The sequence below is a fragment of the Chrysemys picta genome, chromosome 3, assembly GCF_011386835.1.
Source record: "Chrysemys picta bellii isolate R12L10 chromosome 3, ASM1138683v2, whole genome shotgun sequence".
Classification (NCBI taxonomy): Eukaryota; Metazoa; Chordata; order Testudines; family Emydidae; genus Chrysemys; species Chrysemys picta.
In genome coordinates this window covers 84,376,081-84,403,140 of record NC_088793.1, presented here as the reverse complement: position 1 = coordinate 84,403,140, position 27,060 = coordinate 84,376,081, and the positions used below count along the sequence as shown (strand labels likewise).

The window sequence follows — 27,060 nt, the reverse complement described above, 5'->3', positions numbered from 1 at the left end:
GAATTGTTGAACCCTGGGTCCCAATTGGGCATCAGCATCTACACTGCATTATGTGAGCCCAATTCCAAAGACCCATATTCCAGACTTTCTAGTGCCCTCCCAAAATGTGACTGCTCTAGCCCTTTGTTCACTGCACACATAGTGCAGTGTGGGAAAACTTGTGTTCAACAAACTTGACTGTTCAGAGGACAAAGAAAGTTGGCAGTGGGACTGTGGGAAGCTTTTGGCAGACTCCCAGAACACAAGTTCAGTGGGGCTACATCTACATTGCAAAGCAACAGGACCTGAATCCCTGGTCCCAGCTTAACTTAAATTCGGACCCTTCACCACCATGGGGTCCTGGGACCCTGTGTCCAAGTCTTGGGTTAGCATGATTTGTATGAAGATGGAAGGGGAGTTAGGCTTGAACCGGAGTTTGAACCTTGGACTTACTCTGAAGTGTAGACATACCCTAGAGGTGACCCACTCTGACGGATTTCCCTAGCAAGCACCACATCTTCTTGGGGAATGGCCAATGAGTTCACTGGGCAACAATGAGATTCTTCTGGGGAAACTAACCAGAAGTCCTTCATTTGCACAAGGAGGGTCCCATCTCCCACACCTAATCTCTTAGGCTAGGTCTACACTACCCGCCTGAATCGGCGGGTAGAAATCGATCTCTCGGGGATCGAATTATCGCATCTCGTCCGGACGCGACAATCGATCCCCGAATCGACGCTCTTACTCCACCAGCGGAGGTGGGAGTAAGCGCCATCGACTGGGAGCTGCGGAGGTCGATTTTGCCGCCATCCTCACAGCGGGGTAAGTCAGCTCCGATACGTAGCTGAATTTGCGTATCTTAAATCGATCCCCCCCTATAGTGAAGACCTGCCCTTAGAGTGCTCTGTGATGGCTGAAGTAATAACGTCCCTGCGTCTCACATATTTTTGTGCATATGCAAATCTAATCCCTGCTGTAAGGTTTGAGTTGTAAACACCAGAAGATAACTTTTGTCCATTTTAAAAACAAATATTAAAATAAATTATTAACAATAAAAACAATTTATTTCTTTTTAAAGGATAGGAAATTACATCCTAAACAATAAAATCTAAATTTGGCCCACATAGATTTACAAAACATTTTTTTTAAAAGGAAAATAAATCCATGTTTGTAAGGCCATGGGTTAAGGCTACATTTGTGTCATGGAAGTCATGGAATCCAGGACTTCCAGAAACCTCCGTGACATGCGGGACTCTGGAGCTGGCAGCCATCGGGGCCCTGGCAGGGGTACAGTGACAGGTGACAGGGTGTCCCCTGCAAGGTTCCAGTGACAGGTGACAGACTCCTGAGGGGGCCCTTCTCAGGGTTCCAGCAACAGGCAACAGCCTCGCAGAAGGGGAGAGGAACCCTTGGGTGAGCGGCTGGGGATGCCCCGTTTTCTCTTTGGGAAATATGGTCACTCTGCAGCTCCCACCTGCCGTGAGTGGAGGGGGGGCCCCCCTGCATCTTCCATGGTCAGAGGGGAAACCCCACAGCTCCCAGCCACTACAGTGGTGGGGGAAACCATGGAGCCACAGCAGCAAAAGTCACAGACAGGTCACAGCTTCTGTGAATTTTTGTTTATTGCTTATGACTTTTACTAAAAATAACCATGACAAAATCTTAGCCTGAGCCACAATAAATAGTTTTATGACTATTAATATAGAACAAGTTATAAAAATACAATATTTTCCTTGACTTTTCACAAGCAATTTAATGAATGTCTGTCTTCAAATTCAACTGCTCAACACAGCCCCCTGTAAAGTCAATGAAGGAGCTACTATTGACTTCAATGGGCGCAGGATCAGACCTCAAGAGACTGGGGGGTTTTGATGATCGAAACAGTGTTGCATACATACCTGAATATCCTGACAATATTGGTACATATATCCTTATCATTCATACGCTGCTCCAGCACCACCCAGAGCGCTGAAACTGCACCACTACACAGGAGCTGGCATCTTGAAAGAGGTAAATCAACCAAGTTTCGCAAAGTAGCTGTCAGCTGTAGAGAGAATATATAGTTGCCTATTATGAATTCCATGTGCTTTTGAAAATTTAAGTAAGTTCACGTCACCTAAACCATCTTGGGAATTGGCACTCTGATAACAATAAAGCGGTTAGGACTTCTACAAGCACGTATGGAGTAGGCATCAGAGATTAGGACGTGTATGACATTAAGTTACATAGATTAAAATAAATGTTTTAAAAAAAGATCAATATTGGTCTTGTGCCTCTCATGCAACTTTTTTCTTTTAAAGGCTAGATTATCCACTGTGGGTGCAAGGGGGGAGTGGGGACATGCCATTGACCCCCTCCTACATAACTTAGTAGTGCTGGTTAGTCTTAGAAGGGAGTGCATGCCACACAGTGCTGTATAGCAGTGGTCATTTATTTTTCACACTGGAGGGTTCTCAGGGCCTTTGTACAATGCTTCTCAGAGCTCCCACTGGAGTGATGAGGCTCAACATTGCCCCATACTTGAGCTTGTGTCCCACACAAGCGTGTTCCCATAAAGAACAACAGACCCCTTAATTTTTAATCCCATTTTAAATCAGGCACTTAGCATTATTAGCTTGTGATATTTTCTGCATTATTTAATAATCAACATTCTTAATGTCATTTTATCATGATTTTTTACAATCTCTTGGCCAAATCCTGCTTTCCTCACTCACTGTACATACCAGAATAATTTCATACTCCAATAAAATGCAGCCAATTTGAACGAAATGCAGCAATCACTTAAGAAATGCACACTAAGACTACATGACAGGTTAGGACAGGAAGTGGGATTTTAGGCAACACACAATTACTCAGACTGTAATTTAGCCTTATTGTATGTTTTCCTTGGAAGTCCCCCTTATAAAGTACTGAACTTGTCTACTCTGGCTTAAAAATGAGATAACTGAGAAAAAACACAGTCCAAAGAGGTACTGCAACAAATAACATTCCCCCTAAAAATTTTTTAAAAATTTGCATGCGCACACACGGATACAAACGGTTTTAAGCCTTAGCCAAAGTTGCCTATTTGATACATATGTAGACTACTTATGGATACTTTACATATTTATTAGAGACAGAATTTATGATGTATTGTGGAAATCCACATCTGGATCTTCTGGAGGTGTCCTATTTGATCAAGAGCAAATTAATATAGCCCCCACTCAATACATAATTATATTTTGGTAGCAACTGCATGTAACAGTTTTAGCAGCAAATTAAAATGAATTGGTGAACAGTAAATTAAAAAAAAACACAATCTGTTTGATGTAAAGATTAAAGAGTTAAAATGTAAGAGGCAGGACACAATCTGCATCCAAAAGCACAAAAGCCAAACACAAACACAGTCTGGGTCTTCAGTTTATGGGAGAAGCCAAAATATTTTCAGGTGATACAAATCTATTTTTAAGAGCTTAGATCATAAAATACTATACAGTTTCTAGCAATGAAAATAGAGTGAACTGATCTTCGTCTGATTCTCTTCTGAGATAAGAGTATTAAAATACTAGGGCCATATAGGCGACTATGCATAATTGTTTATTTAAATAGAGATGTACTGCAAATTTCAAATTCAGGTCATTAATACTAAAGCAAATACAGGAAGAAATCATCAGATTTTCCTTATTCTAAAATGAGTTTTTAAAGTTGCATATAGGCTAAAAAGACACAAAGACTATCTATTTAACATGGTTTCAGTCAGCAAATCTCTAGACATAGAATACCTTCTCATTAAACGGAACAGTCTGTTCAGCAATATGAACTATATACTTTATGGAAAAATAAAGAAAACAGGATAAGCAGTTGTCTGAGCAGCTTCTACCTACTGAATTGTTTTAAACAAACATTTTATTGTCATATCAAATCAAATCGGATTTTATGCTGCTACCAAAGAGAATAAAAGCTATAAACCTTCATAACACACACAACCGTTGCACTCACAGTGTGTACTCTTCAGTGAATCTTATTATTTAAAGAAAAAAGAAAAGGAAAAACTTTCAATGTATAACATGCTGATGCCATGTTTAGAGTCAGTTTTAGAAAAGAACTAACCTCTGAGAAAACACATTTATGCAGAATTAAAAAATTCTTAATAAAGCACTGCATATATAGTGGTAGTACATAGCAGTATTGGTGAACACTAATGTAATTGTGTAGAAAGGGTTTAAACTTCTACCTGGTCACAGATTTACTAGTTGAATGTGACCTTGGGCAAGTCACTTAATGTCTCTATACCTCAATTTCCCTATCTGTAAAATTAAGTTTAATAATACTTCCCTGCCTCCTTGGGGGACTTGTGAATATAATTTATTATTATAATTATAATAAACACCTAATAGACCAAATTTGGATCTAACTTACTATTTGCATACTACCATAAAGCCAAAATCTGCTCTCATTTACTGTGGGGTAAAACAGTTATGTCTCAGAGAAAGTTACCCTGGATTTACCCCAGTAACATAATAGAGTTCGGCACTGCCTACATATACTGGTAGCAGTCAATTCAAATGGAAAAATTATACAGAATGTTATTCCTCTCAAGTTATTATAGTCTTACCATTTATCTTAGATTTTGGAACAATTCTTCCACATTTCTAATGCTATTTTCCCTCAGCATTACTAATTCCTGGTTTTAGTTACGATCATAGGAACAATAAGATAATTGCTTTTGTTGCCTCTACTGAGTCTGTGAAATTTATTCAAATAGTAGCGAGTTCAATTCAAAGTACTGTATTCAAATTTTACACTGTGCTCTGGACATTTTAAGAAATACAAATGTGCTTATCACAGCTCTTGATTTGCTCCTGACATATGTTTGGAAGTTCATCACTGTTCTTCGCTTTTATTATTCCTGTTCTTTCTCCAGATTGTGAGCAGAGATCGCTAAACATCTTATACAAGTTTCTTGGCCGAATCATCTGCCATTCTGTGGCCTTCCTTGTCTTTGACCCATTTTCTGATTATCTTTTCTGATACATTTTTTGTCATTTTTCTTTGAGTGAATTACATTTTCAGTTTTTATTTCCTGCAATATTCATTCCTTAAATAGTTTCCTTAGATTAACCTTTACATCCCACATTTCTTCCAGTTTTCTTTTTAAAAAAGTAAATAAGGCATGATCAAAAAGAAAAAAAAATATGCAGTGTAAAAAAGATACTATGATATTGCATATAAAATACAAGGAAAGGTCACAGGGTACAAATGCATCTCAAGATGCTTTACAACAAAACAACCTAAACAGAGGGAAACCAATTAAAGGAATGTTACAGAGGGAAGAATTGAGTGTAGATTTAAAAGGGTTTATATTTCAGAATCATGAGGTTCACACCAAATTCTGAGTGAAAACTAATTGTAGTATGGGATCCATCAGCTTTTATCCCATATTTTGGAAAACCCAATGATACCAAGCAATTAATGGTGCTGTACTGAGAAAACTCATATACACCGGTTTCAAATTAAGCACTCCTTCATAAATCATGACATTTCGAACTAAACGCAGTACTGAACAAATTACTTGAAAATAAAAACAAAATACTGAGTCAATTAAGTGTGAATTAAAATTCTGGTGGCAGAATTCACACTGAATGGTTTCTGTGCAAAGTTCTCAAGCATGCCACCAAATAAAGTGCTATAGCTTAGGGGTTGTTTAAACAAAACAAAACAAAACAAAACAAAACAAACAAACAAACACAAAACCCACAACTCCAACACACAGACAAATCCAGGACCAATCTAGGATAACATCCACTGAATTCTAGTTATACTTCATAGATGAGAAAAGGAAGTATAAGCCACAGAAAGAGAAGGGTCCTTACCTAGCCAAAGACTCTTACACATAACCAACAAAGGCTCAGCATCATTGGATAATATGCAACGCATTGTGCAACAGTCTTCAGAGAGAGATACTCTCTAACAATTCTGTCTTGGTGAATCATTTTAGGAAATGCTGTTCACCCAGGAGTGAACTCCATCAAGGCAGGACTACAAGTCCAAGACAACTAGAAAGTGGTCAGCAAAAAAAGCCAAGTAAAACTGAGTATGCATATAACTGTCACACCTGATGGAATTTAGTAATAATTGGAAACATATATGCCTAGAAAAATAAACCAAACTGTTCCCTATGAAATCTGTTAACCTACATTACAAAGAGTTGAAGATTGCAAATTAAATGTCTCAGTTGAGAACTGGCTACCCAGAGGTAACACAGGCAATGGAAGAAATGCTATAAATATTTCACAAAGATATGATTTATGCAGGGGTGCATACAATTTGGCTTCACAAATCATAAGAATGTAGTGCCTGCTTGCCACTTTCCTCAACCTGGCAAGTGAGACAAAGCTGATAAACTGCAGATTTTCAGTAACGGTGAACTCACACTGAAACATATACTATGAATTTATGAAGGGAAAAAACAAGCACTTCTGTAAATGCTTTTCATTCAAGAATCTTGGGAGTATTTACATATTTTAATTAGTAAAAACCTCACAATACCTAGATGAGGTAAGTAGTAGCATATCTATTTTATACAACGGAGCAATAGGTAGAGTAAGAATAGGTTAGCTGGGTCAGAAGTTGTCTTAAGTCACAGACCTCTGCTATAACCACTACATAAAATTCCCAAAGTACAAGTAAATATTATGGTTACAGGCATTTTATAAAATTATATTTTGAGCTTCAGTCAAAGGACCATTGCAGAATAAAGCTAATTTCTTCAAAGACTAAAACTTTTTTGCATGCTAAAAAGAAAAAAAATCCTGTGTATGAAGACTATGTATATAATAGCATCATTTGGTGACATACCATAACACAGTCAATGCGAGAGAATCTGGCTTCATAAATCCACATATTTAAGTCACCAGCTAACAAAGTGCAGTCACTAGCCACACTGATCATTGTGGGTAATTTGATGCATTTCCCTTCTATCGCCTCTAGTTCACTGTGGACTTCACCAGATTCTGTACTTCTGAAAGGACTTCTCACTGCATCTACAATGTTTGTATCTATCATTGAATATTTGGTTTACCGCTACATCCATTGCTGCAAGCACTTAATGTCATTTATTATTCTCTGGGTGTGCATCATAGGAAAAAAATTCTGTATTGTCAGTGCCTGAAAACACGGAAAGCTTACAGACAATATTTCTCTAGGACGACTGAGTAATTCATTCCAACTCAGAATCAGAAATCACATATTTTAATGCATCGAGAACAGTGATGTAAGCAAATCATGTAGGGAATGCTAATAGCAGAAAAAATTACATTTCTAAGGGGGAAAAATAAAGTAGCTTTACCATTCCAAAAATATTCAGAGGCTTGCTCTACCTCCCCCCTCCAAAAAAACAATGCCAGTTGAAGTTATTGGATGGTTCTGGGAACTGGTACATCATTCTTTATTTCCTCATCTTTTGCAATTTCTCTCCAAATCTAGCCCTCCTTTCATACTCATAAATGGTTATCCAAGATCACAGGATCTAAACTGGGAACAGAAATCATTCTGACTCCCAGCCTCCTACCAAACTGCCTTTTCGGATGGTATAGTTACTAATTTGCAAATAAATTTAAAAATATTATGTAAAAAGTTAAACAAAAAAGTAAGCTTTAGTTTTACACATAAGACTGGCTGATTTTGTTGTTAATAAAGGCACTTGACAAAGATAATATATATATGCGGTAGATTCATTGAGAACCAGTGGTGCTGGAAATTTTAATAGTGGGGGTGCTGAAAGCCAGCCCCCTCCTATTGTCCACCCCCCACACCCCAGAGCTGGGGCTGGAAGCAGAGCCATGTCTCCAAAAGGGGGGACACAGACAAGGGTAATGGGGTGGAGGCTGGGGCCACAGCTGGTCAGGCAGGGGCCGGGAGCACAGGGTTAGATGTTTAATTGCAGTAATTCTTACTCACATCCATAGTATTATCTGCTTGCTGTATTTGGGGTGGGAAAACCAGGACATATTGGTAGGACCTTTGGAGTATTTTCACCTTTCAAAAGAAGATTAACCAGAGATCATAAGATCAATTTCCTGCCATTACAAGAAGACGACTCTGGTCATTTGCACTTGTTAGTTTATCTAAAAACCCTGTAAGACAGGATCCCATAAACTTCACCAGTAAGTAATATATCTGACTTGACAATATGTGTGTGTGTGTGTATATAATATAACATATAATGGATCCAGTAGAGTCGGCAGAAGAGCCCCGGGCATGGGGCAGCAGCCCGGAGGGACCCCAGGCGCGGGGCTGGCAGGTGGGACCCCAGCTGCACCGGGATGGCGGCAGCCAGGATCCCAGGAACGTGGGGCGGCAGCGGAGTTTAATTGTTAACGGAAACCGATAAGCATCAAGCTTATCGGTTAACCAGTTAAACTTTTATATCTCTAGATCTAACCCCTGGTGTCGACAGGGCCGGCTCTAGGCACCAGCAAAACAAATGTGTCCCGGCCGCCCTAGCTCACCTCCGCTGCTGCTGCCACGGCGCATGAAACAGCTGATTCGCGCGCCGCTACTCGCCCTCCCTCCCAGGCTCTCAAGCCTTGGAGGGAGGGGGAGCAGCGGCGCGCGAATCAGCTGTTTCGCGCACCGCAGCGGCTTGGGGTCTCCCCCTCCCTCTCAGGCTCTCAAACCTGGGAGGGAGGGGGAGATCCCGAGCGGCCGTTTCGCGCGCCGCTGCTCCCCCTCCCTCCCAGGCCTGGGAGCCTGGGAGGGAGGGGGAGAAGCGGCGCCTGTGCCGCGGCCACTTGGAGTTTCCCCCTCCCTCCCTCCCTCCCAGGCTCTCAAACCTGGGAGGGAGGGAGGGGGAGACTCCAAGTGGCCGCGGCGCGGGCACCGCTTCTCCCTCTCCCTCCCTCCTAGGCTTGAGAGCCTGGGGGGAGGAGGCAGGGCTGGGGATTTGGGGAAGGGGTGGAGTTGAGGTGGGGCTGGGAGTGGGGTAATTAAAGAATGGGGCGGGGGGCGGCCAAAATTGTTTTTGCTTTGGGCGGCAAAAATCCTAGAGCCGGCCCTGGGTGTAGATACAGCTAGGTCAACAGAAAGTTTTCATTGATCTAGCTTAGGAAGTTGGAGTTCCTACAGCGACGGACAAAACTTTTGTCACTGCAGTTCTGCCTCTACAATATGGCTCACAGTGGCACAGATATACTGTTGTAGCTATACTACTATACAGCCTGTAGCACAGACCTGGGCTGTCCACACATGAGTTTCATGCAGTTTAACTAATTCACTTTAAATTCACAACTTTAGTTAATTCAGATTAATTTTCCTGAGTGTCCCTGTGTAAACAAACCATTAGTCTAAACCAGCAGTTCTCAAACTGGGGTCCACGGACACCAGGTATTCCAGGGGGTCTGCAAGTCATGTCTGGGACCGCTGGCCCCACTGATCAACTCTTCCCACTCCCCTCCCAGTGCCTTCTGCATGCTGCAGAACAGCTGTTCAGCGGCATGCAGGAGGTGCTGGGAGGGAAGGGGAGGAGTGGGGATGGGACACACTAGGGGGAGGGGATGGAAAGACGCGGGGAAGAGGAGCAGGAGCAGAGGCAGGGCCTGGAGCTGAGCAGGGGATGAGCACCCTCGGGGAAAATTAGAAGCCAACTTGGGGGTCTGAAAAAAATTTAAAATCAAAATGTGGGTCCTTGGGTTGCTAAAGTTTGAGAACCGCTGATCTAAACTATTTAATTCAGGGTTAAATTTAGTAGCCACACTGATTTTTCAATTAAAATTGCCAAGCTATTCACTGTTCAGATACAAACTATGTGCATTATTCCATAAATCTATAAGATTCATCCATGTGTATGGTCCCATTGAAATAAATAGCTTTCATTGTTACATATTACTGATCATACCATACATATTTTTGACTATGTCATCAGTCTTGTCATACACTTGCAGCAAATGTGAAGCAACTGTTTGTTAAATATGTAGAAAATAGTCTACCACTTAATATAATAAATTTTTCATAAGTGTATCATTTCACTTATTAATAAGGTGACGAAGTTTAGCTCAATATATGTGTGTTTCCAGAGCGAATACAATTTACCTTTTTCTAAACTAAATGTTATTTACTAGAAAGAAATACGAGCAGCCAAAACATGGACAACTCCTCAACAACAATGTATGCATGGTGAAAGGGAGGGAAGTAATTATGCAAAAAACAGATCAAGCTATGAACACGTATTTTATCTGCTAAATCTACTAGACTGAGGTTGGAGCACTCCTATTCCTCTACAGCAGTGGTTCCCAAACTGGGGTTCATAAAATGTTACAGGGGGTTCTTGGGAAAAAATTCCCTAATGGCGGACAGAGCTGTCCTTAGGGATCCCTGGCAGCACGGGACCAGCAGCCTGGAGCCCCTGGACTTCCAAGAGCTAAGCAGATCAAAGCAAGCCTATCTATCACACTGAGGAAATTTAAACTTCAAGACTCATAAGAAATGGAAAGGGAGGTGGACTTTTTTTGCTCTTTTTAAAATTAAATAGGCAGCTAGTATTGTTTTTAAAATTATTATGAAGAACAAGTTTAAGCTTTGTTGTAACGTGCGTAGTTTGCCTGGACTGCTCAAGACCTGAATGCTTGTGTAGGAGGAACTCTGAGTTGGCTTCTTAAATACCTTCATGCTGTTTTACATCTGATACTCCTTGATGAAACATAGGAGCCTTGTCTTATAACAGGCTTATTCAAAGTGATACAAACTACGAAAGTGAGATCTTGGAAGAGTGTTGCCGTTTTTATAATGTAATAAAAATATTGTAATGATAAATAATAATTAATAATAGTGTATAATAAGCATGTCAAAAACAAATTTTATATTTCCAAAATCACTGCTTTTATCATTTATACTCACGTAAAGGAGAAAATCCCTGGAAATATTCATTTTGGGGGAGGGGGGGTTCATGAGAATTGACATTTTAGTGAAAGGGGTTCACAGATTGTTAAAGTTTGGGAACCACTGCTCTACAGCAAAGAACCTGTTTTGATGGTCATCACTAGCCATTGGAACATGATAGAGTCCTGCCTTTCCAACACACCATTTGTCAGTTGATTGATTGGATATTATAAGTATCTTTTGTCTCCTTAAAACACATTGCTTCTTTAGAGTATACAAACATTAACTTGCCAAGCAAAGATGTGGTATTATATTCTTCTCCTCCCTTTCTTTTTTTTTTAAATGCACTGTTTTGTGGTAATAGCTTTTTCTGTTCTCCTGGGCCATTATGGGGTTGATTTGTATTGACTGTCTATTCTGGTTGTAAGCAACACAGTTTTGGCATTACATTCTGCACACCGTGAGCACTCAAGAAGCAATTATAAAATGTTTTTTAAAACCCTTTTAAAAAAAAATTACACAAAACAAAGGTACTCCACAAACCTAAATTTTGGCCACGAACAACTTCATGACAATGCCGTTTTTCAATGAAGTCTACACATACTTAGGACCAATTTTTCTTTTATGTTAACAGGCACAACTTAGCTGCTTTAATTTAATTTTAATTTGGTCATTGGAGTTTGTATTTATATTTTTAAAATAAAAATAGATGCTGACCTGGACTAATAGGTGGCCCAAGTTGGAGAAACATGTGTCATTTTCTTTAATATTATTAATCTGCTTCATTAACTGAAAGAATATTTCAACAGCTCCTTTGTTAACCAGTTCATTAAGGAGTACTGCATTTCCAGAAATGAATTTTATTGCTCCCAAGCAATAGAGAAAAGCCTCATTGTTTGTTTGTAGATCTTCAAATCTCAGGATCTCCAACAAAGAATCTAAAAAAGAATATTAGTGTTTAGAAAGACTGACATTTATATTTGAACTACTTCAGACTTAAAAAGATTAACTGCAAAAGAAAACTGGGGTTACAGTGTTTATCATACTTTTCTCATCAATGGATGGGACAAACAAAGTATTTGGATATAAATCAGGGCTAATTATTGAAATATAAGACATGTATACAAGCTTTGTAGGCACCGTGGTCATCATTAAAATCCTTGGCCAAGATTTGCAAAAACAATTACTGATTTTATTTGCCTCAATTCTTGAATGCTCAACTTGAGACACCTTTAAAAGGGCCTGATTTTCAGAGAGCATATGCTCAGAACTTTCTGAAAATAAGGCCTCTTTAAGATGGCCACCCAAAAACTGAGGCACCTAAAAATCAATGACTTTTTATTGCAGTGTTCCCTATACACCAGCATTATCAGTAATGTCAGCATAGGCGTGAGCTTAAATTTGCTAGCTAACTGCTGGTGAAGAGACAATAGGAGGAGTAAATGTGCCCAAAATATCATTTTCATCTTGCATTATTTCCTCCATATCTCCCAGTCAAAACTAAGTAAACAGAATTTTGAGGATATTTCTTACTTATTAAACAAACGTGAGGTCAGTTTTTGAACCTTTAATTTCTAGATAACTGGATCAGTTAAAAAGAAACTAACATTAATTTCTGTTTCCAGTCATTTTCAGCATTTTGGTGAAAAGTCAGCTGTTTGTTTTACTAATTCCTGTCGATATTCTGCATGCCAGTAAAACATTTAATAAACAAACAAATAAATCACTGAAACAATAGGAAAAAAAAAAACTTTCCAAAGCATTCTTATGTCTTATATCAGCCATTCCTCCATCCACAAATCAATCCAAAGCTATAAACCTTTCCAGCAAAAAACCAAACCAAAACAAAACAAAAAAAACCCCACATTTTTTAACTAAGTAATGAAGAAAGCCATGGGAAGATGGGACCAAAAACTAAACAATGATGCTGACATAGATACGCTTTATCTGTCTATCCTTACTGAATTAAGTTTTAAGTATTTTAGGAGTTCAATAGTACATAAGCATTTGCCTTTTTGATACAATGAATGACTGTATGTATTTCCGTGAGGAAGGGGAATCACAGCCCTCCAGAAACTAAGAAGAGTGAAGTGGGGGGAGGGGAAGAGGGGGAAGGCAAATTCACTCAGAGTGTAACTTCCACAGAGCTACCATCACCACGTATACTGATTCAAATTGGATTTTCCAGGGAACAACAGACAAGGAAAGGATTTTTGGTTAAATAGCCTCACTTAATGTCTCAGGGCCTTCTTTCTAATCCAGCAATCTGGCAGAACCTCTGGTCTGGTGGGGCCCAATCCTCAGGAAAGCATTGGATGGTCTTTGGCCCACTGATGCCCCATCAGAATTGGGTTCTTGGGAGGCTGTGATAAACTTGTACCCATAGGAAAAAAACACCTTGTATGGGCTTTTAAGAACTAATCACCAAACAGAGCCCTTTTTGGAGTGAGGGGGTGATCTCTGGTATGCTTATTGTTTTAATATGTTTTCTCTGTAATGCTTTTAAAAGTGCTTGCTTAGAAAGAACTGCGTGATAACTTATAAAACTGCTGGCAAGGAGAGAAGTGAAGCAGAGCTACTTAGGCAGACAGTCTTTGCTGGGGACACCACAGTACAGTCAGGGAACTGTTCAGCCTGGAAATAACCCAGTCAGAAAGGGAGGAGACATTGCTGGGGAGATGGAAGCCTAGAGCGAGTGCCCTTGCTGGACCACACAGAGGGGGAATATAGGTGCAACTACCCTGAACTAAGACACCTTGTGTCTGAACTCTACTGAGTTCCTTGTGGAGTTTTCCTTCCCCGGACCCTTCTCCCATAGGTCTTACAATTGGAAGGGATGATCTGGCCAATCCTGCAAACACACATGCTTAACTTTAAAGAGATGAACAGTCCCATTTACTCCAATGGGAATACTCATTCGTTAAGTTAAGCATGTGTGTGACGTGTTTGAAGGGCCTAAGTCAGGGGTGGGCAAACTTTTTGGCCTGAGGGCCGCATCGGGTTTTGTAAATTGTATGGAGGGACGGTTAGGGGAGGGGGTCGTGGCCTGGCCCCCACCTCCTATCTGCCCCCCCAGGACTCCTGCCCATCCAACCCCCTCTGCTTCCTGACAGTCCCCCCGGGACCTCTGCCCCATCCACACACCCCCGCTCCCTGTCCCCTGACCAGCCCCGGACACCCACCGCCCCGTCCAACCCCTCCTCTCATTCCTGATGGCCCCCCCGGGACCCCTGCCCCATCCAACTCCCTGTTCTCCCCCTGACCCCTATCCACACCCCCGCCCCCAACCACCACCCCTACCCTCTATCCAACGCCCCGCCCCCCCCGCTCCCTGTCCCCTTACCGTGCTGGCTGGAGCCGGGCCACGCCACCACCACCACCACCACCACGCAGCACAGAGACCGGGTCAGGCCGGGCACTGCAGCTGCGCTGCCCCAGGAGCTCACAGCCCCACCGCCCAGAGCACTGCGCCGACGGTAGAGCAAGCAAGCTGAGGCTGCAGGGGAGGGGAAACAGTGGGGGATGAGCCGGGGCTAGCCTCTCGGGCCAGGAGCTTGGGGGCTGGCCAGGACAGTCCCACGGGCCGGGCAGGACAGTCCTGCGGGCCGGATTTGGCCGCAGGCCGTAGTTTGCCCACCTCTTGCTTAAGTTAATAAGATATGTAAAAGTTTTACTGAAAACAAGAAATTAAAAACAGGATTGCACATCACTCCCACGCTTGTCCATCATGTCCATAATGCTCACATTTTTAGAATACAGTTACAGCTAGTGTCAGCTGTCATAATTTTTCTAAAACATTTGAAGGACAAGCATTTTTACTACTGTATTTCAACATTTATTTTAGTATATATAAAAATGAATACATACCCAATAGACTATTATTTTGAATGAGCGAATCATTTTTCTCATTTCTACTAATTTTAAATACAAGCTTGCAGACATTGAGCAGATTCTTTCCACTTACTTTCAGCTGCAGAGAGAGAGAAGAGAAAGAAGAGAAACAAAAATCACATGTATATTTTGGGGTAAAAGAAAACATAACTTCTAAAATATTAAGTACATCATAGTAATCTTGTCAGCATGTGGACTTTCTAAAGTTCCTGCAGAAGGTATTGACAAATAATCAGACTGGGCCTGATCTGGGACCAAAGTGAATGGTGGTTTTACCACTGACTTCCATAGGACAGAATGAGGTTCAGAGTTCAAAAGTTCTAACACCTCAATATTTAAAACAATTTAAGAAAATTTAAACTACACTACTCTTTAAAAAAATACAACTCATGCTACTTGGGATCAGTTTTTAAAAGATTTTTATCTGACCAGTTTACAAGGTTTTTTGTTTTAATCATTCTTATAGCATAGAAAAATAATCCCTATCTCTCTTTGTTTAAGCAGGATCCACCGTTTATGCAATACAGTGGCCACACAAAAATATGAGAGCTCTATACTAGAAAATAAAATATGATATGAAAATGTACTTCACCATGAAAGATGCCCTCAAACTTCAGGGACTATATTAAACAGTTAAGTTCAAGAGGAGAGAAACTTGACAAGAGAAGATGATCAAAGGAAAGAATGTAGGAAACTGTAAAACGGGAACTGAAAGTTGTAAAGATACAATGGCAACCTTTCAGTGTTTTTTTTTTACTTTCTAATGGAACTCCTAGAATTAGGGCAATACAAATTCATTGCACCTTTGGCTAAAGTACACGTGGAATGGGAAGATCTGGAGAGAATTTTGGGAGTTGGTGTACTGGATAATACTTCAACAGCATTGGGGAAATGACATTTTGTCTATGTCTAAAGCGATTAATATAATAACTCGCCGCAAAAAGGAATATTGTTCTGTGATCTCAGGAGAGGATTATGCAGAAAAAGCAGCAGCAGTACAGGGAGGGGATGGCCCCAGCCCAGTAGAAGAAAGCAATGTGCAAAGCAGAGGAAAGCAGCAAGCATACAACGCTAAAGAGGGTGGGGGGGGAGTTATCCACTGTATCTGTAGAAGCTGTTCAGGTTGTCAACCACCAGGGTTTTGTGGGTAAGCACAAAGCAGACCCCATACTAGAAAGCATCTGTGGATACATACTCGAGGGGAACCCAGTGAGGGGAAACTAAATTTAGCAGATAAAGAAAACACGGCGTGATACAATTGAAGTTCCCAGTTACAACAATGCTGAATTAAAGGATGGGATGGGAAATTGACTAAACTCTCCTTAATCTTAGTAACACATTATGCAAACTATTTCTGTTATGTAAGGTTTTGAACTATATTAATTATAAGGTGTGACCAACAAATCAAAATTTTTTTTTTACTGGGAAAGTTATGATGCAAGGTAATTTAACTTTATTTTTGTGTATTTACTAAAAATAAATTGTTACTAAGTATTTGCCCCTTCTCTCTAGTTAGCTGTTTATTGCAAAAGCAAAGGTAATGATGCTTTTACTTCATTTTACCATTTTCTGAACCCACCACCACAACACAATTCTGCTCAAGCTTCCCTGCCCTTGCAGAGATTACACAACAGGAATGTAATACTCCTATAAGCAGTGACATGCTGTTTCATGCTTGGATCAGAGGACTCATGACATTACCACTGACAAGGAAGTAGAGAATTTCAAAATCACTTCTGAAACTACATGGGAGCACAAGTATCATTGTCTTACCACAACAATGACCGCGTTCTCTAGTTTGAGTTGTGCTAATAATTCAACATTTAGTTTTCTATTATGTTTAGACTGTACAATCCCACACGAAATCTTGGATAATTACTCTGCTGGCTAGCCCATATTGAAGCCCATGCTGCTGTAACTTTACTGCTGTGATGTCCAACCTAGCTAGATTTAATCTAGCTCAGATATGTCTACACAAGTTTCAATCACACAAAAGTAGATACATCCTTAAAGTATGGAATGCTAAATTAGATAAAAGTTTTCAATGGCACATACAGTATACATGAATCACTGCACTCTTTCATATCACTAAATAGTTTAAGAAAAGACCTACAGCCAGAATCATTCTTGCCAGTTTCAGGCCAAGTGGGTCTGAACCAATGTCAACTAGTTTATATAATATCTTCAGAAGCGCAGTTCTTCTTTTAAATCTCTTTCCAAACATATTTCCTTCTTCCAAGGCTTGATGGAGACTGGTGCAGGCAAGGCAGAGGTTTTCTATATTGTTTTCTATTTGTGGGGATGGAGAGGAAAATAAAGTTAATTATCAAGGCCATCCATTCAATCAACAGTTACAGACAGAACACCAAAAAGAGAAATGTTTGCAAAATACTACACAAAATAAGGTATCCAATCAATTTCATAGTGTTCTGATACTTTAATACAAGGGTTTACAAGCATTTTTCATACATCAAATCATTTTTATGTTACTCTTTTTAAAACAATAGCTCCTTATAAGCCAAGTGATTCATAGAGCCAACAGCAACAAGACACATCAAAACATTTGAGGATAAATCTCAAATGAAACCTTTTTTAACTTGTTAATTAGATTGACGAAATATCAACTAGGACCACTTAACCTGTGGTGAAGCTGGAAGAATTCATTAAAAAGAGTTCCGTCAAATGCTACAGGCAAAAAAGGAACTGAGAGCTGAAGAAAGTTATTGTGTCGATAAATCCAACCCACAGGCAGTCATATGCTTGCTGTTGTATGGGCTTCAAAAATAGATTTATATATGAGTTTTCAGAGCTCTTACACACACCGTAGAGGTTCAAGATGAATGCAAATGGATGTTTAAACAGGCATCCCATCTGCTACTCTGAGTGCCTCTGACATCATTTAGAAACAACACAACAAAAACAAAACCTGCATGAAACTACTAGAAAATCTTCATCCCTACCACAACCCAATCACTCACATATAATCTACATTAAGAGAAAATAATTTACATGTCTACCTTCTAAACATTAATTTTCTGTTTAAATATTGGATTTTTCCCCCCTTAAGGTTACATCCATTTAGTATTTAAAGTATATCAATGGCAGTACTTGAAATACAATACTGCCATTATCCACATGTATTTGCACAGGTTGCATTCCTCAGTAGAGGCAGAGTAATACACCAGTAGTTAGCTCAAACAAATAAAAATCAGTATCAAATTAGAAGGAAAAACTCATCTGAACTTCTGAGGCTTACCAAATTGCCCTATGAAAATGGGCTGGCTGGGTAGATGTTTTACAATATTTTTAAAGGATAAAAGGTACTCTTTTTCTATTTCAACTGCTAAAGAACTTTTAAAAATACAATCAAACCATACAAACTAGGACAGGGGAGGGCAAACTTTTTGGCCTGAGGGCCGCATCGGGTTTAGGAAATTGTATGGAGGGCTGGTTAGGGGAGGCTGTGCCTCCCCAAACAGCCACGCGTGGCCTGGCCCCTGCCCCCATTCCCTCCCCTGCTTCTTGCCCCTGACGCCCGCCCCCCCCAAGATTCCTGCCTCATCCAACTCCCCCTGTTCCTTGATGCCACCCCCCCCCACCCCCCCCGGGGACCCTGCCCCACCCACCCCACCTATCCCTGTCCACGGACTGCCGCCGCCCCCCCCCCCCCCGACTGACCCCCGCTGCCCCATCCAACCTCCACCCCTTCCTGACTGCCCCCTGGGATCCCTGCACCCATTCAATCCCCCAATCCCCACCCTCTGACTGCCCCGACCCCTATCCACACCTCTGCCCCCTGACCACCACCCCAAACTCCCCTGCCCTCTATCCAACCCCCCCTGCTCCCTGTCCCCTAACTGCCCCCGGAACCCCTGCCCCATCCAACCCCACTCTCCTTCCTGAGTGCCCCCTGGGACCCCTGATCCCATTCAATCCCCATGTTCCCTGCCCTCTGACTGCCCCGACGCCTATCCACACCCCGAACTCCCCTGCCCTCCATCCAACCCCCCCTGCTCCCTGCCCCCTTACCGCGCTGCCTGGAGCACCTGTAATTTGTTAAATGTATAAATATATTACAAGAATTATCCCAAAACAAGTATCACAAACACAGAACTTTCAAAGGATTCTTTAAAAAGAAGTCCAACCATTTTAAGGCATGGAAATGCATAGATGTATCCAAACAACCTTAAATCCACCTTATAGTAACGTTATGAAGTACCCATACAATGATGATTAGGGTATTATAGTATTTGTAGTCCCTAATTCAATTAAATTGATTTTTAAAGACACATTAGATTTTCTTCCCCGATGGTGTCACCACGGGCTGGAGTCATTATTGAATTAGTAACCTCACCTCTAGAGTTAAAGGTCCATTATCTGTGCATTTCCATATCTTAATATGTTTGGATTTCTTTTAAGATTATATCACCAATATGTACTTCAATCCTTCTCCAGTTATTCATAGTTTTTATACAGGATTTTCCTTTTTAAAATAAAAATATTAAAAGTTTCATACATGAACACTAAACAAGAAACCCAAAATAATGTTACTCTGTGATATTTCTAATGATTTCAAGATATGTAGTATCAATCTTTATATTTTACATATTATGTGTAATTTTAACTTTTTGGGCTAGATTCAGCAGTACATTCTGGCTAACTTACCCAAATTGGAAGCAGCATAAAATGACCAGAGGGTACTAGTCAGTTTCCCCCAGGTCCTACGCCCCACATTCCACTATGCACACCTCTCCCATAATTTCTCTTCTTCCCACCCCCATACTTGCCTACTCACACTCCTCCTCATTTCCTCTCTCCTCCTGCCACCCACCCACTAATTTGTTCCAGTTACCCTCTCCATTGAGTAGATCTAGCAGCCTAGAGCCAGCACACCTCTCTGGAAGTGGATCCTAGACAGGGGGGTTCAGGGAGTCACCGTGCACCGCCGCTCACAGGCACCGCCCCGCAGCTCCCATTGGCCTCGGTTCCCGGTCAGCAGGAGCTGCGGAGTCCCCTCTCCCCCCCTGGGGCTGTAGGGCCGTTCCAGCTGCTTCTGGGAGAAGCGCGGAGTGAGGGCGGGCAGGAAGCCTGCTTTAGCTCCGCTGTGCCGCTGGCGGCGGTGGCCAGGAGCCCCCGGGGCCTTTTAAATTGCCCGGGCCCTTGGGAGATTGCCCCCCGCATTGGCGGGTCTGCTGTGCACTCTCTAGAAGGATCAGTCAAAATTGGAATCACTGCATCCAATGAAGCGCAATGACTATTTTACTTCTTAGAAATGGAAGTTGTTCGGAACTCTGAACAAAATGTTATGGTTGTTCTTTCAAAAGTTTACAAATGAACATTGACTTAATACAGCTTTGAAACTTTACTATGCAGAAGAAAAATGCTGCTTTCCCTTTATTTTTTAGTAGTTTATGTTTAACATGGTACTACACTGTATTTGCTTTTTTTTTTTTTGGTGTCATTGTCTGTTGCTGCCTGAATGCATACTGCCGGTTCCGAACGAGGTGTGGGGTTGACTGGTCAGTTTGTAACTCTGGTGTTCGTAACTCTGAGGTTCTACCCTATATGGTTGTACACAAACTCTAAACAAATGTTGCATTACTAATAGATCCACTCATTTAAATTATGGAATTCCTGAACTGACTTAGAAATAAATACTGTAGCTGTGCAGTGAAGGCCCAAATAAAGAAAGTATAGCATGGAGCTAAAAGAGGGGATGACTGCCATTCTAGTTTTAGTCAACAAGAACATTAAAGAAACAGAAAATTGTTACTCTGAGTGCTTCATAGTACTGTATTCATCTATCAATTGGTGGGAAAGGAGCAAAGCCAGATTTTTAAAAAGGAGAAAATAGACTATTTAAAAAATTAAAAATATGTTCTTGTTCTAATATATGCAAGTGTAAGATCCACTCCATCTCTATTCCCTGAAAAAGGAGAAGCTTCTTCTTCAACACCATCCCACTATCCAAACCCTCTAACTAGCTGGCTTCCATTAGGCTACCTTAATTTAAATTAAGAGATGGAATAGGTGGCAGTTTCAAGCTTTCTGCCTAGTGCTCTTCCTTAAATCAGCTGATGAAAGTGACATACAGGCCAAGGGCACTGGAACAGATGGGGCCGGGAGTCATGACCCCCCCCACACCTTTTACCGAGCGTAAGGGTGAGCAATGGGGGAGGGAAGAAGTGGTGGGGGAGCAGGGCTCCGGGGCAAGGGATAGTGCGAGGGCGGAGGCTTGGGGAGAAGGAGCAGTGGGGGGCAGAGCCTCAGGAAGAAGGGGTGGTGCGGCGTCAGGGCAGGAGGCGGAGCCACAGTTCAGGCGCACAAAGCCCCACCACCACCACTACCCACATACTTTTAGGGACCTTCTGTATCTCCTGATACAGGCAGAGTATATCCTTTACTCCTAAATCAGAGGTTCTCAAACTGTGGTCCGCGGATAGTTCCCTCTAAGGTGTGCACCTGGGTTGCCACACATGAGAGAATGAAGGGCCACCCATCTAATTAGTGGCGGCGTAGACGTGGCTCCACTAATTAGGTGCCTGGACCCTGAAGAAGATGTACATGTAAGGTGAGGTGGTGGCCTTGTGTGGAATACGGGGTGGGTGGGAGGGGGCAGTGAGGTGAGAAGAGGGGTTGGAGGGAATCTGGGACATGCAGGGCTGAGGCAGCCAGAGAAAGAGGCAGGGGTAAGAAACCGATACCGGCCTGTATGCAGCCAACGTTAAAGCTTTAACGTCGCGGCCCCTTCCCAGCCTCAGCTCTGTGGCGAGGGAGAGACCTCCCCTCCTTCCCAGACCCAGTTCGGGGGCTGCTGCAGCGGGGGAGAGAGAGCACATCCATCGCACTAGAAAGGTAAGACTACTGATATTAAAATATGAGATGTGTGCTTTTATTTGTAGAACAAAAAAATGTTAATTATTATCTAGGGTTTTTTTTATATATAGTGCTTTTATCCAAAGCACTTTACAATAGTTAGCTAACTGTACAAACAATATTTGGAAAGATCGTTAAGTGGTCCGCTGAGATCCTCAGCAATTTTCAAGTGGTCTGCAAAAGTTTGAGAACCACCGTCCTACATGATGAAGTATTTTGGGCCATTTTCTCTATTGCCTTGCACACATGTAATTATTTACACGTGTGCAAAGTTTGTGTAAAACAATATTCTGATTTTGCAATATTTTACACACAAGGTTGCCCAGGTGTAAATGCAGCACAAAATAAGGCATTTTAACTTTACACACACTTCTAACATGCCTGTGAAAGATAACAAGGGTGTCTTCATATACTCCGACTGAGATAATGGAATTTTAAAATTCCATTAAGGAAAGAAATTAGCAACAATTTTGTATAAAAGCAACTTTAAATGGGTTGACTTGTATGTGAGTGAGGAAATTCAAAATTAAGCCTTCCTCGCCATACTCAATTTGCAATGTAAAATGTGTATTCACTATTACTGAAATATCCAAGAAATATTACCTACCATTCTCTAATTCATACACAATTGGTACAATCTTTACATTCCAGTAGTTTTCTTCCTCTTCAGTTTCATTTACTCTTGAGTCATTCTCTGAGCCTTTAAAGTACATTTAAAACAATCATATATTAGGTGGAGTTTTTAACTGCAGCACAAATAAACTTTTACAAGTATTTTATGCACCGGGTTAACTGAAAACGTTGCAATTTGCTAACTTCTGATTTGTCCTCCAATCCCATTTTTTTAAATTTAAACGCTCTCAAAAATAAACCCTTCAAACAGAAATCAGATTGGATGCCTTTCTAAAAGGTATGCTCTGGTTCAATCAGAAGCCGAGGATCAAGATCAAGCCTTGATAAAGCAGCACTGGTGAAATTCTATGACCTGTGTTATACAAGTCAAACTGTATTATCATAATGGTTCCTTCTGGCCTTAAGATCGATGAAGCTATTAACTAAATTGGCAAAATAGTGGTAAATAACGTCTTATAGCATTATTATAATAGTGACCAGAGGTCTTCTTTGATTACAGGGTTGAAGTACCAATGAAGGAAGGACCATTTCCCTCAACTCAGAAATCCCACTCTTTACACCCTCCATCCAAAATCTAGCAGAATAACCTGGACTAGGAATAATATGCCTTCACATGATCTGTACAGTGTTAATTACAGCCAGCTGATCAAAATGCCCAAGAGAGAGTTTGGTAGTGCTATCACTTTTAGCCCAAGCAGTTAGACAATATTTGCTGTGTCATGGGTTGTTAGAAAAAATGTATGAGAATAATGTATATTCTTTGATGCAATCATTATTTACAAATGTTAGCAAATACATATAGGTTAGGCATTGTATACACCACTTTAACAGGTATTAATTGCATGGTATTAAGAGAGTATACAATATATATATATTTATAAGTGGTGGGAAGTTATGTTAACTGAATGTATTATGCGCTCCCAACAATTCTGTTCACTCATGTCAATTTTGCAAAGCTGAAGTCAGCTTTGGACTTGGAAAATAAGAAACTTGTCAAAGGCAAAATACATTAATGCAGGGGTCGGCAACCTTTCAGAAGTGGTGTGCCGTGTTTTCATTTATTCACTCTAATTAAGGTTTTGCGTGCCCATAATACATTTTAACGTTTTTAGAATGTCTCTTTCTACAAGTCTATAATACATAACTAAACTATTGTTGTATGTAAAGTAAATAAGGTTTTTAAATGTTTAAAAAGCTTCATTTAAAATTAAATTAAAATGCAGAGCCCCCCGGACTGATGGCCAGGAACTGGGCAGTGCAAGTGCCACTGAAAATCAGCTCACGTGCCGCCTTCGGCACGCATGCCATAGGTTGCCTACCCCTGCATTAATGTTTTGCCCCAGTACAAACTGGGGAGGTACCTTCACAGACTAGTATGGGGACTACTCGTATCCAAAAGAAAGATAAGGAAGGTACAGAATAACTGGGACAAACTGGTGAGTTGGATTTTAGTGATGTGTAGAGAGTTTTGTAACTTGTAAAATTGTAAAAAACTGGGTGACCGGAAAACAAAATGGCAGGTAAAATTCAAATTTGTTAAGTGCAAAGTAATGCACATTAGAAAACAAAATCCCAACCATACATACAAAATGATGGGATCTAAATTAACTGTTCGAGCTCTTTCTTGAGTTGTGAGTCATCATAGCTAGTTCTCTGAAAATATCTGCTCAACATGCAGCAGCAGTCAAAAAAACTAACAGAATGTTAGTCAGTTAGGCCAGATCAGATGAGAAACATTCATATAAAAAAGAATCTGACACATCAGAAAAGGGCAGACAAATAAACAGTGACAAGTTTTTAAAGTGCTTGTACACAAATGCTAGAAGTCTAATAAGATGGGTGAACTAGAGTGCCTCATGTTAAAGGAGGATATTGATATAATAGGCATCACAGAAACCTGGTGGAGTGGGGATAATCCATGGGACACAATCATTCCGGGGTACAAAATATATCAGAATGATAGAACATGTCATGCGGGGGGGGGGGGGGAGGGGGGGGAGGTGGCACTATATGTGAAAGAAAACGTAGAATCAAATGAAGTATAAATCTTAAATGAATCCACATATTCCATAGAATCTCTATTGATAGTAATTCCATGCTCTAATAAGAATATAACAGTAGGGATCTATTACCCACCACCTGACAGGTCAGTGATAGTGACGATGAAATGCTAAGGGAGATTAGAGAGGCTATCAAAATAAAGAATTCAATAATAGTGGGGGGATTTCAATTATCCCCATATTGACTGGGTACATCTCACCTCAGGATGAAATGCAGAGGCAACATTTCTCGATACTTTAAATGACTGCTTCTTGGAGCAGCTGGTACAGGAACTCCCAAGGGGAGCGGCAATTCTCGATTTAGTCCTGAGTGGAGCACAGGATCTGGTCCAAGAGGTAACTAACAGCACCGCTTGGAAATAGTGACCATATCATCATAACATTTAACATTCCTGTGGTGGGAAGAACACCACAACAGCCCAACATTGTGGCATTTAATTTCAGAAAGGGGAACTATGCAAAAAATGAGGTTAGTTAAACAGAAATTAAAAGGTACAGTGACTAGAGTGAAATCCCTGCAAGCTGCATGGACACTTTTCAAAGACACTATAATAGAGGCCCAACTTGAATGTATACACCAAATTAAAAAAAAACAGTAAAAGAACTACAACGGTGGCTTAACAATCATGTAAAAGAAGCAGTGAGAGATAAAAAGGCATCTTTTAAAAAGTGGAAGTCAAATCCTAGTGAGGTAAATAGAAAGGAGCATAAACACTGCCAAATTAAGTGTAAAAAATGTAATAAGAAAAGCCAAAAAGGAGTTTGAAGAACAGCTAACCAAAAACTCAAAAGGCAATAACAAAATGTTTTTTAAGTACATCAGAAGCAGGAAGCTAAACAACCAGTGTGGCCCCTGGACGATGGAGATACAAAAGGAGCATTTAAAGATAATAAAGACATTGCGGAGAAACTAAATGAATTCGTTGCTTCAGTCTTCACAGCTGAGGATGTTAGGAAGATTCCCAAACCTGAGCCGTCCTTTGTATGTGACAAATCTGAGGAATTGTCACAGATTGAAGTGTCACTAGAGGTGGTTTTGGAATTAATTGATAAACTTAACAGTAACAAGTCACCGGGATCAGATGGCATTCACCTAAGAGTTCTGAAAGAACTCAAATGTGAAATTGCGGAACTATTAACTGTGATTTGTAACCTGTCCTTTAAATCGGTTTCTGTACCCAATGACTGGAAGATAGCTAATGTAATGCCAATATTTAAAAAGGGCTCTAGAGGTGATCCCGGCAATTACAGACTGGTAAGTCTAACGTCAATACCAGGCAGATTAGTTGAAACAATAGTAAAGAATAAAATTGTCAGACACATAGAAGAACATATCTTGTTGGGCAAAAGTCAACATGGTTTCTGTAAAGGGAAATCATGTCTTATTAATCTATTAGAGTTCTTTGAAGGGGTCAACAAACATGTAGACAAAGGGGATCCAGTGGACATAGTGTACTTAGATTTCCAGAAAGCCTTTGACAAGGTTCCTCACCAAAGGCTCTTACGTAAATTAAGTTGTCATGGGATAAGAGGGAAGATCCTTTCATGGACTGAGAACTGGTTAAAAGATAGGGAACAAAGGGTAGGAATAAATGGTGAATTTTCAGAATGGAGAGGGGTAACTAGTGGTGTTACCCAAGGGTCAGTCCTAGGACCAAACCTATTCAACTTATTCATAAATGATCTGGAGAAAGAGATAAACAGTGAGGTAGCAAAGTTTGCAGATGATACTAAACTGCTCAAGATAGTTAAGACCAAAGCAGACTGTGAAGAACTTCAAAAAGATCTCACAAAACTAAGTGATTGGGCAACAAAATGGCAAATGAAATTTAACATGGATAAATGTAAAGTAATGCCCATTGGAAAAAATAACCCCAACTATACATACAACATGATGGGGGCTAATTTAGCTACAACTAATCAGGAAAGAGATCTTGGAGTCATCGTGGATAGTTCTCGGAAGACGTCCACGCAGTGTGCAGTGGCAGTCAAAAAAGCAAACAGGATGTTAGGAATCATTCAAAAAGGGATAGAGAATAAGATGGAGAATATCTTATTGCCCTTATATAAATCCATGGTATGCCCACATCTTGAATACTGCATACAGATGTGGTCTCCTCATCTCAAAAAAAGATATACTGGCATTAGAAAAGGTTCAGAGAAGGGCAACTAAAATGATTAGGGGTTTGGAATGGGTCCCATATGAGAAGAGATTAAAGAGGGTAGGACTTTTCAGCTTGGAAAAGAGGAGACTAAGAGGGGATATGATAGAGGTATATAAAATCATGAATAGTGTGGAAAAAGTGAATAGGGAAGTGTTATTTACCCCTTCACATAACACAAGATCCTAGGGTCACCCCATGAAATTAATAGGCAGCAGATTTAAAACAAACACAAGGAAGTACTTCTTCATACAGCACACAGCCTGTGGAACTCATTGCCAGGGGATATTGTGAAGGCCAGAAGAATAACTGGGTTAAAAAAAGAATTAGATAAGTTCATGGATGATAGTGGCTAATAGCCATTGATGGACCTATGGTCAGTGATGCAATCCCATACTCTGGGTGTCCCAAAACCTCTGACTGGCAGAAGCTGGGACTGGACAATGGGGGATGGCTCACCTGATAATTGCCTCATTCTATTCATTCCCTCACAATCATCTGGCACTGGCCACTGATGGAAGACACCCCTGCCACCCTACAGCTGTTTCTGACTGGCCTGGCAATGAGGCCTGTATTTTGGGTGCTGTCTCCTGTCATCTCAGCTA

General features: G+C 40.8%; 1 protein-coding gene across 6 annotated transcripts in view; it reads right to left on the bottom strand.

The window, feature by feature from the left end:
• Nucleotides 1–27,060, bottom strand: part of ARMC2 (armadillo repeat containing 2) — a 157,971-nt gene that overhangs the window by 79,521 nt on the left and 51,390 nt on the right. For all 6 annotated transcript variants that reach the window (XM_065590190.1, XM_065590191.1, XM_065590195.1 and 3 more), the window contains 5 exons: nucleotides 22,208–22,300; nucleotides 16,838–17,013; nucleotides 14,701–14,803; nucleotides 11,551–11,771; nucleotides 1,878–2,023 (listed from right to left, as the gene is read on the bottom strand). In XM_065590190.1, coding sequence (XP_065446262.1) covers nucleotides 1,878–2,023; nucleotides 11,551–11,771; nucleotides 14,701–14,803; nucleotides 16,838–17,013; nucleotides 22,208–22,300 — 739 coding nt within the window. The remainder of the gene's footprint in view (nucleotides 1–1,877; nucleotides 2,024–11,550; nucleotides 11,772–14,700; nucleotides 14,804–16,837; nucleotides 17,014–22,207; nucleotides 22,301–27,060) is intronic.